The sequence below is a fragment of the Bos grunniens genome, chromosome 19 (genome assembly GCF_055505025.1).
Source record: "Bos grunniens cultivar Pamir isolate PY7600 chromosome 19, Bosgru_T2T1.0, whole genome shotgun sequence".
NCBI lineage: Eukaryota > Metazoa > Chordata > Mammalia > Artiodactyla > Bovidae > Bos > Bos grunniens.
The window spans coordinates 473647-489481 of NC_141183.1; the positions used below are offsets into that span (position 1 = coordinate 473647).

A 15835-nucleotide genomic window follows, 5' to 3' on the forward strand; every position below is an offset into this window, starting at 1 on the left:
CTGGGATGGGTCCTGGCTCTGGAGCTGAACTGAAGCAGTGGACAGGCCACGAGCGGAGTGCAGCCTGCCTGGGACACAGCCAAGTCCGAGAGCCATCGCCGCCGGCAGGTGCTATGCTGTGAGGCGTCTGTCGGGGCGGGAGAGGTTGGAGAGATACTGCTCAGAGGAACGTTTGTAGCATCAGGACAAAGAGCAAAGGGCACCGATATACTGTGGAACTATATGTAACCTTGTTCTGTATTTTCCAAGTCTCCTATAAATGTGTTGTCATACTTTCATAATTAAAAAAAGAGCAAAGGGCATGGGTTTGGGGGCTGATCAAAGCCAGGCTTTCATATCTACAAGCCCAGTGACCGGAAGACAAGTTCGGGGACCTCTCAGACTCAGTTTACTGATCTGTCCAATGGGAATAACAGGGCTTCCTTCATTAAACTGTTGTGATGATTCAGTGGGGTTCCATGGGAAAAGGACCTGACACACAGTAATTGCTGAACAAATCTTAGTTCCCACCCTTTTCTCATTTCCCAAGGAAACAAAGAGGTTCTGGGGGCCTGCTTGGGGTCTCTTTCTTCTGCAGCATCTTGGCGAGGAGGAAGGAGGAAAGGCCAGAGGAGCAGGCGTAGAGACAGCCCTGTGTTTAGGGGCACAAAACCGCACTGAGAGCTCCAGACTGAGCTACTGTATGGAGTAATTATGGCTGCTATTTTTGCACATTTGTTTGATAACGTTAATTTGGCGACAGCCTGGTATTATAACATCCTCTCCCACACAGAGGTGGCGTTAGCTCCCTATTCACCAGAATCCATTTGCATTTTTCCTGTGGGGTTCGGGGTTGGGGAGCTGGTGACTCACAGCTGGAGGGGCCTCCAGGAAAGGCCCCTCTCCACACGGGGGTGGGAGCGGGGGGCCTGACAACATCCTGTGACATGAGAACTTGGCGCCCACCTACCTCCTTGCTCTGGGTGTCTCCTAAAACTGACAAACAGGTGGCCATTCCTGAGCCCTTTAACCAGGGCAGGCTTCTTAGAGGGAACTGGAGATGTGGTTGTTGAAAGCCCTTGGAGCTGGCTGGGTGGTCAGAACACACCTGCTGATGCAGCAGACACGGGTTCGATCCCTGGCTCAGGAAGATCCCCTGGCGGAGGAAATGGCAACCACTCCAGGGTTCTAGTCTGAAGAATCCGATGGAGGGAGGAGCCTGGCGGGCTACCATCTATGAGGTCACAAAGGGTTGGACACGACTGAGCGACGAAACAATGACAGCAGCAGCACAGAGGGAGCGCTCAGGGCCAGGAAGCAGCACAGGGCTGACGATCACGGCTGGGAGTCCTGACACGAGCGAAGGCTGGCTGCTGGGGGCAGCTTGGCAAGTATTGCTGGTGGATCTTACTGCCGGAAGTGTCTTGTCCATCCACTGGGGACCCGGCGTGTCATACAACGGGGCACACGCGGCTGCAGGGTGGTGACTGACGTGGGGAAACCAGCGCATGGGGGATGGCTGTTTCTCTGGATGGCTGTCTTCCAGCTCATCACTGGGGAAGGGGTGACGTTAGAACATCAGCATTTTGCCACCATCATAGTGATAACTATGACATGATAACCATGACAGCCATCAACCGCTAACTTCACAAGAAGGACAGCTGGGTTTTCACACCTCCTGTGTGTGCTAAGTCACTTCAGTTGTGTCTGCCTCTCTGCCACCCTATGGACTGTAGCCTGCCAGGCTCCTCTGTCCATGGGATTCTCCAGGCAAGAATACCAGAATGGGTTGCTATGCCCTCCTCCAGGGGATCTTCCTGATCCAGGGATCAAACCCAGGTCTCCTGCACTGCAGGCAGGTTTACCACCAGTGCCACCTGGGAAGCCCCTTCACGCCTCCTGGAGGAGAGTTATTGGACCTGCATCCCGTCAGACCTCAGGCTCCACCTGCCAATTTACAGGAAGTACTGACAGAAGGGACAGAAGCAGTCTCCACGGCGTCTTTAGGACCCACTGGGGCGGAATGTGGAGTGTCTTCCCGGGGCAGGGTGGATGGAAGTCCTTGAGAGCTCAGGGACAGGGGACGGGGTAGGGGACGGTGGAAGGATCGTGAGCTCTGGGGCGCCCCCCGCCTGGGGGGGAAATGAGCCAGGGAATACTGGGAAGACAGCACCCTGGCCGCCTGGAGCGAGTGGACCTGGAACCTCCCCTGCATCGGGCCGGGACTTGCAGCCACCTGGCAGCCTCTGCACCCCCGCCCACTGGATTTCTGAGCTGCCTGGGGGCACCCCAGCTGAGTTGGGGCTCAAAGTTCGATTTAATTTGATTTAGACAAACCCAGGTGACGCTTGTCGCACTGGTGGGGTGGGGGTGGTGAAGGGAGATCACCCACACTCTGCTTTTCTGCTTTGCACCTTGTGTGGCTGCCAGGCAGACGATGGCTCACACACACGGTGCTTCCAGAGATGTGCTGAACAAAGAAATGCATGTTTAAATGGTTTACACGGACAAGATAGACTCCATAGCACTTGCATGCGCATTCTCTTATATCAGAAACGCAGTGGGAGGTTGGTGTGTGAATGTGGGTGGATTTAAGATAAAAACTGACCCAAGTCCAGTCTGCTGAGAAGACTGAGCTATGAAGTCTCCTTGTTGCCTCATCAGAAACCTCCAAGCCCTCGAGCCTTGTTCTTATAAGTGCTGAGCATGGGATTAATTATTCAAAGACCAGTGGTGAAGATCAGTTTAAACTCTGCACTAGGAGCCCTGAGATGGCAAGGTCATTTCTGAGCATCCATCGAACTTCTTGGGGCCAGGAGCCCACCCTGGGGTGGATAGCGGTGTGGTGAGCACAGAGCCTCGCCCCCATAATGCTGGGCTCTGCTGTCCTTTTTCTCAAGGGCAGGCTCTTGCTGCAGCTCGGTGAACACCAGCTCATCAGGAAAGGGCCAGGGAGCAGAGGCTGGGCCTGAGGCCATGGACTCAGCTTCTTGCCCAAAGCACAGCCTACCTGCTGCTCCAGAGGGACCGGCTGGGGCCACAGAGGCTTGGAGCCCAGCCCCAGCCTGCAGGAAGCCTGGGTGGGGCCCCAGAGTCCTCAGCCTGCCAGGGGAACCAGCTGTGCCTTGTCTGCTGATCCAAGGCAGAGGCTGAAATTCCATACTCTTTGGGGGCACTGTCTTGCGTTCCCCAGGCAGGAGGTGGGGGCTGGGGAAGAATACTGGAATCATGTGGGCTTGGTTGGGTTTTGCCTCTAACTCCCTCAGCCTTTAGAGTCAAGGATGGAGCTTGGGGGCAGAGCATGAGGACAATTTTATACGATGCTGTCATTGTACGAATGAAACAACTGAGGTCCCCAGGCTGACACAGAGGGTGGAGCAGTGTCTGGACGGTGGGCCTGCGGCTGCCCCGGAAGTAGCAGCACAGACGCTGCCCAGGCAGAAGGGATGGGGGATCAGGCAGAGCCAGGCAGGAGAAGCCCAGGTGGGCCCTGGGTAGAGAGGCCCGCCCAAGGTCGCAGAGCAGAAGTCAAGGACCCAGGGCAGGGCGGGGGACGGTGTGCAGGGCTCCAGGGACCGTGTCTGCCAGGAGGGAGCGGCTACAGCCAGGCCACAGCTCACCACCCGTGACCCCGGGGGAGTGGGGGGCGGCCAGAGGCAGCCCCCAGGCTGAGTGCATGCCCCAGGTCCTGGCCTGTCTGTACTGAACACAGGTGCACTCAGAAGCACCCGCTTGTTCACCCACGTCTGTGCCCGCGCTCCACCTGGTGCTTGGGTTCCAGGTGTCACGTGTCACTTCCCTGGTGGCTCAGTCAGTGGAGAGTCCGCCCACAGGGCAGGAAACCACCTGCAATGAAGGAGACAGGAGATGCAGGTTCAATCCCTGGGCCAGGAAGATCCCCTGGAGCATGAAACGGCAACCCACTCCAGTCTTCTTGCCTGGACAACCCCACGGGCTGAGGAGTCTGGCGGGCTGCAGTCCCCGGGGTCGCACAGAGTCAGACACGACTGAGCCCGCGTGTATGCGCCTGTTGGCTGTATCTCTGGAGAACCCTAGCACACTGCTTTCATTTAGGAAGGAAACAGTTACTCAAACATGAAGGAGGGGGCTCCCTGACACGTGGTCCTCAGGACACGACTGAGAAGCTGGTGTGGACTTGCCCCATTGTCGCCCCTCAACTCCGCGTGGTACTGATAACAGGCCATTTCTCTGAAGGTCACCTCTGGGGCCTGTGAGGGGCACCACTTGCGGGGCGCTGGTGAGTTCCAGGTGAGAAGGAGCAGAAGTCAGAACTGCCCCCACCCCTGACTGGTAAACCCGAGTGATTTTACTCCATACTGACTCAGACTTTGTTGTGTTAGTCTCCCCCTCCCAGATTTTGAGTATGAAAAAGTAAAAACTCATATACCTTTTTAAAATAAGTGCTTGAGGAAACAAAAAGTCAGAAAGTGTGTTGGGGAAGGGCCCGTCATTTATGGTTTCTGAGCTGAGTTTATATACACTTTAATGTTTCACGAAAATCCTTTGATTCTGGAGCGGCTGCAAGGGTCCCAGTTCTGAGATTAATTTATAAACAGAAAAGAAAGTTTCACCCAGCCTGCAGGAGGGGAGACGAGGACCCAGAACCGTGCTGAAGAGCCGCGGAAGTTGCACGTCCGGGGAGAGCGCCTGCCGGAGCGGCGCAGCGGCCAGGCCGAGAGACCCGTCCCAACGAGCAGCCAGCGGCGCGCGCTCAGCAGCGGGCTTCTGCTTTTCCCATGTGCACAAAGGCAAGCCCGGCACGGCGACAGAGGGGTACTTTAGGGCAAGAAGGCATGTCCAAGGAGCTCAGCACGCCAGCGAAGGCTGGAGTCCACGCGTCTGTCAGCTTGGAAATAACGACCGACCGTCTGCAAGCGCGCTGACCCAGCCCTCTGCGGCGGGCAGCACCCGGTTTCCGGGTAAACCGTGAACAGTAACGGACGTTACAAGTCGTGGCCGGCCGACGGGGTGGAAGGGGCTTTACAGCTGTGTCTGTGCGCCCGCAAGGGTGAGCAGTCCACACGCGGGGCCGCCGGGCAAGGCTGGACCCTTAAGAGCTGGGGTGGGGGTGGGAAACAGCTTAGGCTAGGTCCCTCGGAGCAGAAGGGGGTTTCCCAGGACTCCCCAGGAGGGTGCCAGGAGTGGAACCGCGGCCCGCTTCTCTGGCTCCCCTCTCGTACCCGACACAATAGGCACCCCTGACACAATAGGCGGTCCAGCCTCCCTGGACGGGCTGGGCGGTGCCCCAGCCCCAATCGGGCTCCTTGCTGCCCCACCCCCGGCCCCACATCCAGCTCCTCGCCCCCCATCCCTGCCCGCTCCCCCGACCGTCCCCCTGCCCGATCCTCGCCCCTCTTCCTGCTCCTGGCCCCATACTCTTGTGTTCAGGCCTTTGCCTCCTGGACTCAGAAGATGGCTGCATTTGGAGACAATGCCTTTAACCAGCTGATTTAAGTGAAAATGAGCCATTAGGATGGGCTCTCATCCAGTCTGATGGGTGTCCTCCTAAGAGGGGCTTGGACACCAGGGGACACACAGGCGTGCAGGAAAAACACCGCGTGAGGCTATGTCGAGAAGATGGCCATCGACAAGCCGTGGGAAACGGCCGCGAAAGAAATCAAGTCTGCTGGCACCTAGACCTCAGGCTTCTGGCCTCCAGAACCGTGAGAAAACCAGTGTCTGCCGCTGAAGCCACCCAGCCCATGGCCGCCCAGCAAACAGACGCGTGGCCCTGCCCAAGGCCACCCAGGCTGCACGCGCAGCTTTCTGGATTTCTTCCTGGAGCCCACATGCTACCCATGGTGGCTTTTTGCACCAAGAACCGAATGCTGTCTTAAAGAGAGCACGAGAGAACATTGGGAGTGACTGAAACATACGGTAGAGAGCCCATTTTGTCTGGCTGCTCTAAACCTCAAATCCAGAGGTGGCCACACCAAGAAGACACGTGGCGATCTGAGGTTCCGTCCCGCAGGCACCTTTCCCGTGTCCATCTGTGGACCACATGGAAGGGGCCGGCGCCTCCCTGCTCCGGATTCCACCTGGGAAAGGGGCATGGCGCCGCCGCATCCTCTCCAGCTTCTATCTGCCGACCCACGCCCATTCCCAGCCCGTTCCCAGCAGGCAGACACTGCCGTGTATGAGCGTTAAATCGGCCCTCCGGCATTAACAGGGTCCTTGGGAGGACTATCGTGAGTCCAGCTCCTTTAGACTCCAGTGTCGGCAATCTAGCTCCAAACCCCAGGCGGCCTCTCGAAACCCGCGTTCTGCTTTGCTGGGACAGACGTCTGTCTACACGATTAGACCAGAAATGTCGCCCCTGTGAGCAAGGACAGTATCCCTGGGCCTGATATAGTGCTTGGCAATATTAACTTAGACCAGCCCCATCCCGAAATTCCCATCGTCAGAGTCGCTTCTCTGGGTTAAGGCATCGAAGGCCCCCGTTAAACACGTTGCTGAGGGGCCATACACACCAAGACATCACCAGCCACTAGTGTCTCTTTGTGACCTCATCCGAGTGGTCCAGACCACCTTAACCCCTCTGGGAGCATTTGGGGCAGCTGAGTTCTGGTGGGAGAAGAGGAAAGAGCCCTCAGGCTGTGGGGTGCCAGGAGCTGGAGTGAGCAGACAGGTGTGTCCTAGTGGAATGCAGGTGACCACCAGGGATAAAGGACTTTGCAAGGACTCGGCTGGACAGCTCTGAACCAGCCAGACCTCCGGATTGGTCACCTCTTGACCCACAGCCCGGATCACGAGGGAGGGCCAGGCCAGGCGGCAGGCTCACGAGACCAGCTGGACCTCTGGAAAGAACCTGGCATCCCAGCACTGGCCTTGGTCTTGGCCGAGACGTGAGATGGGGTGGGTGAAGATCCAGCGGTGCCCACCTCTCCCCTGGGAGCAGAGGCCGGAGTGATTGGCTACTCCGCCCCCTCCGGAGCAGTCAGCTCTCTAGTAGGGGGAGTGGGGAGGGGACGGGTCGGGCGACAGCAGCTGGGTGTGGGGGTGCCGGGGCTCACGGGCCAGCGAGGGCAGGGCAGGCTGTCCGGGCCGCGGTCCAGGGGAGGCCGCGGCTCAGCACGGGGAGGTGGACATCTGGTCGTAGTCTGGGCACTTGAGCAGCGCCGGGTAGCTGCTGTTCATCTGCAGGGAGGCGTCGCTGGAGAGGTCGGAGGGACTGCGGCCCCGGGCCCAGGCGTCCGGGTGCAGGAACTGGCCCGAGTAATCTGAGCAGTTGCTCAGACGCGGGCGGTAGAAGCCGGGGTGAGGCCGGTACAGGTCCTCGGCGGTATACCTCTTCATGAACAGGTACACGGACATCACCCCGGCGCTCTGTGGGAGGAGGCGGAGGGCGCTGGTGCTGGGGGCCTGGGTAGCGGCCAGAGGGGAGGTAAGGGGAGGGGAGGAGAGGGGAGGGGGGAGGGGAGGGGGGGGATGGACGCAGGGTGCGGGGGGCATGGGGGAGGGGAGGAGGAGGGGAAGGGGGGGCGGGATGAAGGGCGGAGCCCGGCGGGTCTCCTCCTCCTCCCCCTACCGGCAGCCCCACCCCCATCCAGCCCCCGGGAAGGCTTTACCTCCGTTAACAGGAAGGAGATGGCTGCGAAGGCGAAGGACCAGCCATACTTGTAGCTGAAGTAGGTCTCCGTGTCCCTGGTCCTGTTGAGCATCTCGTCGTTGATGCTGGAGATGTAGAGCACCAGGCCCACCACGAGGGAGAGGCCTGCGGGGCGGGGGCTCAGGCAGGAGGCCCGGAGCTGCCCGGGGCACCCGCCTCACCTCTGGGCTCCGGGAAAAGGCGGCGCCTGGGTGACCATGAGCTCACTCTGGGGTTCAAGGGGAGCTGGAGTCCACCCCCCAAGGCTCTGCCTGGACGGTCACCCTCCAGACGGAGGCCGGCGTGCAGGTGGGGCTCCTGATCTGCCAGGACCTCCCAGGAGCCCACCCCGCCCCTCCTCTGAGTCATTGGCCGGGACAATGACTAGTGTCCTGAATCCCCCCAGGTCACCCTACGGTGACCTCAGGTGGTTTCTGCTGTACTCAGGGGTAACGTGTGCTCCCCGCCAGAGGTGGCAGGGCCTCCAGTCCCCGGATAGGTGGTCTCTGCAGCCCACCCGCCCCTGGGTGTGGCCCGTGGGTGTGTCCTGAAGCCCTGGAGAGGCAGGGGTGGTGAAGACTGGCCAGCGGAACGTCAGAGGCCCAAGCCCTCCCCTCATGGAGCAAAGGACAGACAGCATCAGCCTGGTCAGTCCATGGCTGTAATCAGATGAGGACACAATTGATTACTCTGTTTTCAGCTGTTTGGGTTTAATTCCATTCACATGGTTAAGCTGGGCACCTTGAAGGTTAAAGGGATACAAGTGTGATTCAGGTCTTTCTCACCACTTCACTCACGCTGGATCAGGCCCAAGTCAACCCTAAGGCGTAAGGTGGGGTGAGTAAGCAGCGTCTACTGCTGTCCTTAAACACTTCATGTGGCCCGGGTCAGCCTGAGATCTCTGGCCTGCTGCTGCCCATGAAACCTCAGGTGCCCTGAGGTTGCTGTAGGGCCTTGAGTCTTGTGGAGTTCATAGAAAAGCAGAAGGTATGCCTGGGTCTGTGAGGCCCAGCCCTTCTCAGGCAGGGTCCCTGTTTCCTGCCCGCTTGTCCACATCCCCCGTTACGCTGCCTGTCTGTTTGGGGGCGGGGGAGGGGCGGTGGGATCCAGCCCCAGGACGTGGCCTGATGATGCCGGGAATGGATGAGCGAGCACATGAACGACTGAATGATGGCAAGCGGACAGGTCCACGCTGAGGGGGCCCGGGTAGCCCAGGGGAGGGGCGGGGTCTCTGGAGGACAGCTGAAGGCTGGGAGGTGAAGAGGCCATTATCCCAAAGGCAGACTGTGTTTCTTTCACGTAGGAGCACAGGACACAGCCCTCCAAGAATAGGAACACTCGAGACCACCACAGCTAAGAAGCGGTGGTGTAAGTGAAAGTCGCTCAGCTGTGTCCCCACTCTTTGCAGCCCCGTGGACTGCACAGTCCGTGGAATTCTCCAGGCCAGAAGACGAGTGGGTAGCCTTTCGCTTCTCAAAGGGGTCTTCCCCACCCAGGGATCAAACCCAGGTCTCCCACATTGAAGGTGGACTCTTTACCGGCTGAGCCACAAGGGAAGCCCAAGAATACTGGAGTGGGGAGCCTGTCCCTTCTCCAGGAAGGGGTGTTCTTTCTCTTCTGTGCATTCCCAACTCAGGAACTGAACTGGGGTCTTCTGCACTGCAGGTGGATTCTTTACCAACTGAGCTATCAGGGAAGCCCAAGAAATATAGTGCTAAGTCGTCTCCGACTCTTGCAACTCCATGAACTGTAGCCTGCCAGGCTCCTCTGCCCATGGGATTCTCCAGGCAAGAGTACTGGAGTGGGTTGCCATTTCCTCCTCCAGAAGAAGCTGCAGTGATGGTGTGGAATGAGGACCCTGGGTTCTCATCCCAGCTGTGTCCCGGCAGCTACCAGGTCACCCTCCTCCAGCGGGGAGGGTCCGGTCTGGGGTCCTCAGACTCTCTTCCAGCTCAGACTCAATTCTGCCTGGGCCAGTGACGCGCGGGTCCCTTGCGGCTGACCCACCTGTGGGACCAGGGCTTCCCGGGGCACAGCGGTCAGGAACCAAGTGTCAGGAGTCCAGTGTGCCCGAGTGGAAACAGCACCACTCACCCGAGAGGATAAAGAAGATGCCTGAGACAAAGGCCAGGATGGTCCTGTGGGGACGGACGTGTCCGATGTTGTTCAGGATGAAGCCGATGAACATGAAGAAGAGGCTGACCAGGGGGAATGGGGTGGCCGAGCGAATCATTTCTGACCGAGGGGACGGAAGGGTGCTGTCAGCCTCCAGGGGCTCATTCTGCGATCACCCCGCCCCCCAATCTGAGCAGCCTGCCAGCGTCCCCCAGCTGGTCCCCCAGCCCCTGCCCTGCGTGAGTGGCCGGCCTCCACCTCCTCCTCGGTGGGCTTTCGTCCCTCGGCCCTTCACCTGCGGGGTCTGTGCTAACCCGGGGATTAGCGTCAGAACTGCACTGCAGCTTCATCTGGGGTCCAAGCCAGCTCTGGTGAGGCCAAGGCCATGGCATCAGTCTTGCTGGGGGATGGGGGTGGGGAGAGCTTGGTTCAGTCCCCTGGGGCTAATGGCGTGAATGTCTGTGCCCCACAAAGTGAAAGTCGCTCAGTTGTGTCCGACTCTTTGCGACCCCATGGATTACACAGTCCATGGAATTCTCCAGGCCAGAATACTGGAATGGGTAGCCTTTGCTTTCTCCAGAAGATCTTCCCAACCCCAGCATCAAACCCAGGTCTCCTGCATTGCAGGCGGATTCTTTACCAACTGAGCTATGAGGGAAAGAAAGTGAAGTCACTCAGTCGTGTCCGACTGTGACTCCCTGGACTGTAGCCTGCCAGGTTCCTCCATCCATGGGATTTCCCAGCAAGAATATTGGAGTGGGTTGCCATTTCCTTCTCCAGGGGATCTTTCCTGACCCAGGGGTCAAAGCTGGGTCTCCCGCACTGCAGGCAGATTCTTTACTGTCTGAACCACTAGGGAAGCCCCACAAAACTCGCACGTTACACCTAACACCCAAGGGATGGTATCTGGGGCTGGCCTCGGAAGGACTCACGTCATTGGGGTGGGGCCCTCATGAAGGGGGTCAGTGCCCGTAAGAGAGACAGGCGAGCCCCGCAGCTGAGCCACCATGAGAAGACACAGCAGGACGGCCTGGGCTACGCGCTGGGGAGAGGGTCCTCACCAGGAGCTGACCAGGCCGGCACCTCGATCCTTTTAAAAATTATCTTTTAACTTTTTGGCTGCACCATGCAACATGTGGGGTCTTAGTTCCACAATCACACCTGTGCCCTCTGCATTGGAAGCGTGGAGTCTTAACCACTGGACCTCCAGGAGAGGCCCTGGTGCCTTGGTCTTGGCCTTCTAATCTCCAGAGCTGAGACGATCGCCTTTCTGCTGTTTCTAAGCTGCCTGGTCCGCGGTTTGCTGGGGCCGCCCACACGGAGGAGGACACTGGGTGTGGACGCCCTCTCCTTGGTCGGGTCACAGGAGCTGGCAGTGCCAGCAACCTGACCCCCCGACAAACACTCTGCAGCGCAAGCTCGGCGACTCTGGTTGGCACGGCCAGCTGAGTCCCGGGGCGCTGGCTCTCAAGAAACAAGCTGCCTCTTCCCCCTGCCCCACTCTGCCCCATGCAGCCCATGGTCCAGGGTGGAAGGTCAGAGACACCTACTTAGTACGCTGACCGTGGACTCCGAGGTCAGCTGGGCGCTCGCGGGCATCACGTACTCGATGGTGAAGCAACGCCCCTGCTCCTCACCTGCAGGACAAGAGCCGCTTTTGCTCGGGGCCTTCAGCGAGCTTGTCTGGAGGCTCTAGCAGGCGAGCATAGCTACTCATGCACCCTTGACCAAAGACCAGTCTTCCCCATTGGTTGTCCTCCTCGGCTGAGTGCACAGCTCCCGGAGGGGTGCGCAGGGAGCACAGGGTGCGGGGGGAAGGGGACGCCCGCTTGACCAGCCCGGTCACCTGAACCAGCCCTGGGGATCAGTGGGGCGACGGTGTCCCTGCCAGATGCTCCTCACGTCCTTTGGGTCCTCCTGAGCTTGGGTTTGCAGCTGGCACGTTCAAGTGGCATGGGCAAGCGCTTCTAGAATCTTTGACCCCCTGTGTATTTACACCTGAGCTGGATCTAAGCCCTTGGGGGCCTGTCCCTGGCTGGTGGCCCACGGTGGACAGAGGTGGACACTCATCCTGATGTCACATTTTCCCCAGAGAAGCACCAAAGCTGCATGAAAAGCGATCAGCACTGCAGCTTGAGGCTGCATCAGATGTCTGGTGGCTTGGGGGCAGGAGCCACCGAGGGTGGCACATGGCTGGCTCAGGCGCCCCAGTGTGGGAGCCGAGGAGCAGAACCCGTGTCGCCACCTTGGTGGCCGGATCCGGGTGACCTAACGCTGCTTCAGATTTAAGCAGAGATGGAGGCCGCACAGTGCAGGAGGTGGGAGGTGGGGCCGGCGCTGGATGTCATTCACAAGGCAGACTCGGCCAGGCCTCCAGGTGTCATCCCTGCTGAGCACGAGTGGGTGCCCCCCAGCAGAGCCCTGCCATGAGGCTGGGAGGACCGAGTGTGCCCTGTGCCCACGGGCGCCTGGGTTACAGAGCCTCTAGGAAAGGCTGCGTGGACCCGCTGTGGTGTTTCCAGGCAGCCTTGAACAAAAGATGCTCTTGTGAAGCCTGGCTCCTGGTCATGATGAAGGGATAAGAGCAGAGTACTTGGAGTAGCAGCTCTGGGTGGGGGCAGAGAACCCAGCAAGCGGGCAGGAGGCCCACACAGGCCGGATGGAAACCTGCTCCCTCTCGCCGAGTTGGAGAGACTGCACCTGGGTTTTGTCCCTGCCATTCCGTGGACAGACAGAGAATGTGCTAGGAGTTCCCCGGGACCATGTGCATTCTCAGGTGGGAAGACCCGGGTCTCGGAGGGGAGAGGACCTGCCTGATGGACACTGATGGGCAGGGCTGGCCGCCAAGGGGAGCACGTCCGCGGGAATGCCTCCTTCCTGCAGGGACGCTGCTTCCCGGGGGGTTTGGGGTCGGGGAGCTGCTCCTCTCTGGGGCAGTGCTGGCTGCGGTCAGGGCACACTTACCTGCCAGGAAGCAGACCCGCCACAGGCCCGAGTGCAGCGACATCCTGGTCTCGGTGCTCTGGTTCTGGGCCAGGACCACGCCCTCCTCCAGGTACAGCCAGTAGTCCGTGCTGACGGCGATGCCCAGCAGGCCCAGGCTGCACACGGCGAAGACGCTGCTCAGCAGGGTCAGGGCCTTCCTCCCACAGGCGCCCATCCTCCCGGTCAGCCCAGCGGGCGTGGGCTCTGGGGGCAGGAGAGCGAGACAGCGGAGAGAGCAGGCACGGCCTGGGAGGGAAGCAGAGCCCCCGCGGGGCAGAGGGTGAACCAGGGCCGGCAGGCCACCCGGACAGAGGGGCCGCCTTCTCTCCCAGGGGGAATGCAGGGCCTGCCTGCCTGACCTCTGTGAGGGGCCTATGTCCTCTCAAGCCCCTGGCTGATGCTGCCGCTCACCCATCCGTCCGTTCAAGCGGCCCAGTGTGCCCGACACGAGAGGCGGGGATGAGCAGGACTCGCCCACGCCCTTGACAGGTGTCCACCTAGAAGACAGTGCTTCCAACCCCAAAGCAAGGAGCCTGCAGCTTGGCGAGTTCTGCCCCAGGGGTGGGGCGGGGTGGGGAGGAGGCCTGAACTCTGCTGGGAGGGTCGCAGTCGGAAGCAACATCAGGTGTGGGGGCTCCCTTCCTCTGCGGGGTCTGGGCTTGCTGTAGGAGGGGAAGGGAAGAGGAGGAAACGGGCGCCCTTCACCAGAAAGAGGGGCAGGAGCCCCACTCCATCAGCTGACCTGGGGTTGGGGCAAGGGGGGGCTGACCGGTACAATGGGCCCGTGCGGACACCTGGAGGCAAAGGGGCGTAGCCCCGGGCAGGTCAGCACAGGCCTTAATCCCAGCCAGAGCCGCCTGCACCGGCTGCCGAAACACACTCCAGGCCACTCTCCACGCAGTGGGTGGGAGGTGGAAGGGCCGGCCGGCCCGTGAGGCGCCCCCTGTGCGTGGGCCCCGTGCTGACTGCCCAGAAGCAAAGCAATCAGTCTCTGTCGACTGCAAGCTGGAGAAACACAAGAAGACAGCGAAACAGCCAGGACAGGAGGGTGGGCCGTGTTCCGCCCAGCGGAGCCTCGGGTCCGAGGCGGAGGTGTGGGGTGCAGATAGGGCCCCTTGGGGAACGGCTACCTGGACCAGCTGGATGTCCCCACGTGGGTTATGGTCCTGAGAACTCTGACAGCCGTTTACGAACTATTTTCACTTACATTTGAGGCTCACAAAATCCCATTATCTGCCACAGGGACCGGAATTAGAACCCCGAGGATGGTGAGTGCAGTAAGCGAAGGAGAGAGCAACAGGTGGGAATACCATGAGCTGCAGAGAACCTTGAAGGAGCCGTGGGAGCCCTGGCGCCATGCTCAGTCGGGTCCTGAGCAGCCGTGGGCTGTGGGGAGATTAGGCTTCCTGAGGCCTGGCCCCCTCCCAGGACAGGGAGGAAAGGACAGCAACCCAAGCTGAAGTATGCTGAATGTTCATCACTGCTCGGTGGTCTGCCAAGCACTTAATTTTAATCTTCACAACCAGATGACCACCCCCATTCTATAGGTGAGCGACCTCTGCCGGTGGTTCAGTGGTAAAGAATCTGTCTGCAAGGCAGGGTCCCTGGTCAGGAAGATTCCCTGGAGGAGGAAATGGCAACCCACCCCAGTACTCTTGTCTGGAGAATCCCATGGACAGAGGAGCCTGGCGGGCTACAGTCCACGGGGTCGCAAAGAGTCGGCCACGACTGAGCACACACACGTGCCTCACCAGGAAAGATGCTCATGTTGTAAAACTGCAGGAAAAAGCTGGATGTGAAAGCATGTGTTTAATGTGAACTCAACTGTAAAAGTCACAGACTGGGAAGAAAAAAACCAAAATGTTGATAGTGGATGTTTCCAGGTAATAGGTTGTGTATATTTGACTTCCTCTCTACTTTTCTAAAAGAACATGTATTATTTCTACATCCAGAGAAGAAAGCTAAATAAAGGCCAGACTCATCAATTCTCCAGTCACTGCCCACGTAAAGAAAAGGCAAGAGCCCTTGAACTCCCGGGCGAGAGAAGCTGAGATGCAGTGTCATCCTTTGGAGCGTGGAGCCTAGAAAGCACAGCAGCTTTGAGTTTTTTAAGATGATTACCCAGCTGCCATTACCTGGAAGTATTAGCTTAATTATCAGGAATTAATAGTTGCTAATTATCATTCATGACTAGCGATTAGGGAGAAATGTCTTGTGGAGATGAAATCACTAATGGCACATTTTCCTGCCCAGGCCGATAATAAAACGACGTGGGATGAAGTGCTTAGGCGCTGGGAGACAGGTGAGCCTTGGTTAGAGGACAGCTGGGGAGGATGGACGGGTTTAATTGAGAGAAGGAGGAGGAACTTGGAAGACCAGGCCAGTGTAGACGCCTGATCTCCGCAGCCAACAGCCCAGAGAGAAAGCCCAGGACTTTTGCCTGATGAAGGTCTGGGGACCTCGGTTCTCAGCGGGGCTTTAAGCCACCGGCAGCAGCTGCTCCTGTTCGCTGGTCCAGGACTCGGCACCAGCCTGGCCAGCTCCCACAGGACACACCGGTGGCCAGAGGGCTCCTGTGACCTGGTTTCCACGGTGCTGACCCCCTCATTCTACGGGGGTTAAAGAAGGACCACAAATTCTCTGAGCCTCCACTGGGAGCTGGGGCTCCCCGCAGCTCCTCTCCAGAGCCTGGCAGGCCCGGGATGCTGCACCGGCAGGCATGCTGTGTGCCTCCTGGGTCCAAGGCGGTGCAGGTGCCCCGTGGCCGGGAATCTTCCCGGAACAGGGATCAAGCCAGGGCTCCACGTTCCCAGCGCTGGCAGCAGCCACAAACCAGAGGCACACCCTCCCCTCCGCCCCAAGTCACCCTCGGCCGCCTGGCACGCCAGGGGCCTCGGGAGCAGGCGGCACCCGCCAGCCCGCCCTTGGGACAGTCCCGCACGACAGGCCCCACCAACGCCTCCCACCCAAAGAGAAGCAGACGCTTATCAGTCCCCCACGACAGGCCCCTCCAACGCCTCCCACCCAAAGAGAAGCAGACGCTTATCAGTCCCGCACGACAGGCCCCAGCAACGCCTCCCACCCAAAGAGAAGCAGACGCTTATCAGTCCCGCACGACAGGCCCCAGCAACGCCTCCCACCCAAAGA

At 59.5% G+C, this 15835-nt stretch overlaps 1 protein-coding gene across 4 annotated transcripts in view; it reads right to left on the reverse strand.

Moving 5' to 3' along the window:
- Window positions 1–4466: 4466 nt before the first annotated feature.
- Window positions 4467–15835, reverse strand: part of CACNG5 (calcium voltage-gated channel auxiliary subunit gamma 5) — a 29518-nt gene continuing 18149 nt past the window's right edge. For 2 of the 4 annotated variants that reach the window (XM_086355740.1, XM_086355738.1), the window contains 5 exons: window positions 12668–12934; window positions 11254–11340; window positions 9683–9823; window positions 7569–7714; window positions 4467–7326 (listed from right to left, as the gene is read on the reverse strand). In XM_086355740.1, coding sequence (XP_086211866.1) covers window positions 7069–7326; window positions 7569–7714; window positions 9683–9823; window positions 11254–11340; window positions 12668–12863 — 828 coding nt within the window. In that variant the 5' untranslated portion in view covers window positions 12864–12934 and the 3' untranslated portion in view covers window positions 4467–7068. Of the gene's footprint in view, window positions 7363–7568; window positions 7715–9682; window positions 9824–11253; window positions 11341–12667; window positions 12935–15835 lie in introns of all 4 variants that reach the window. The other 2 variants (XM_086355739.1, XM_086355737.1) reach the window with 1 other exon arrangement.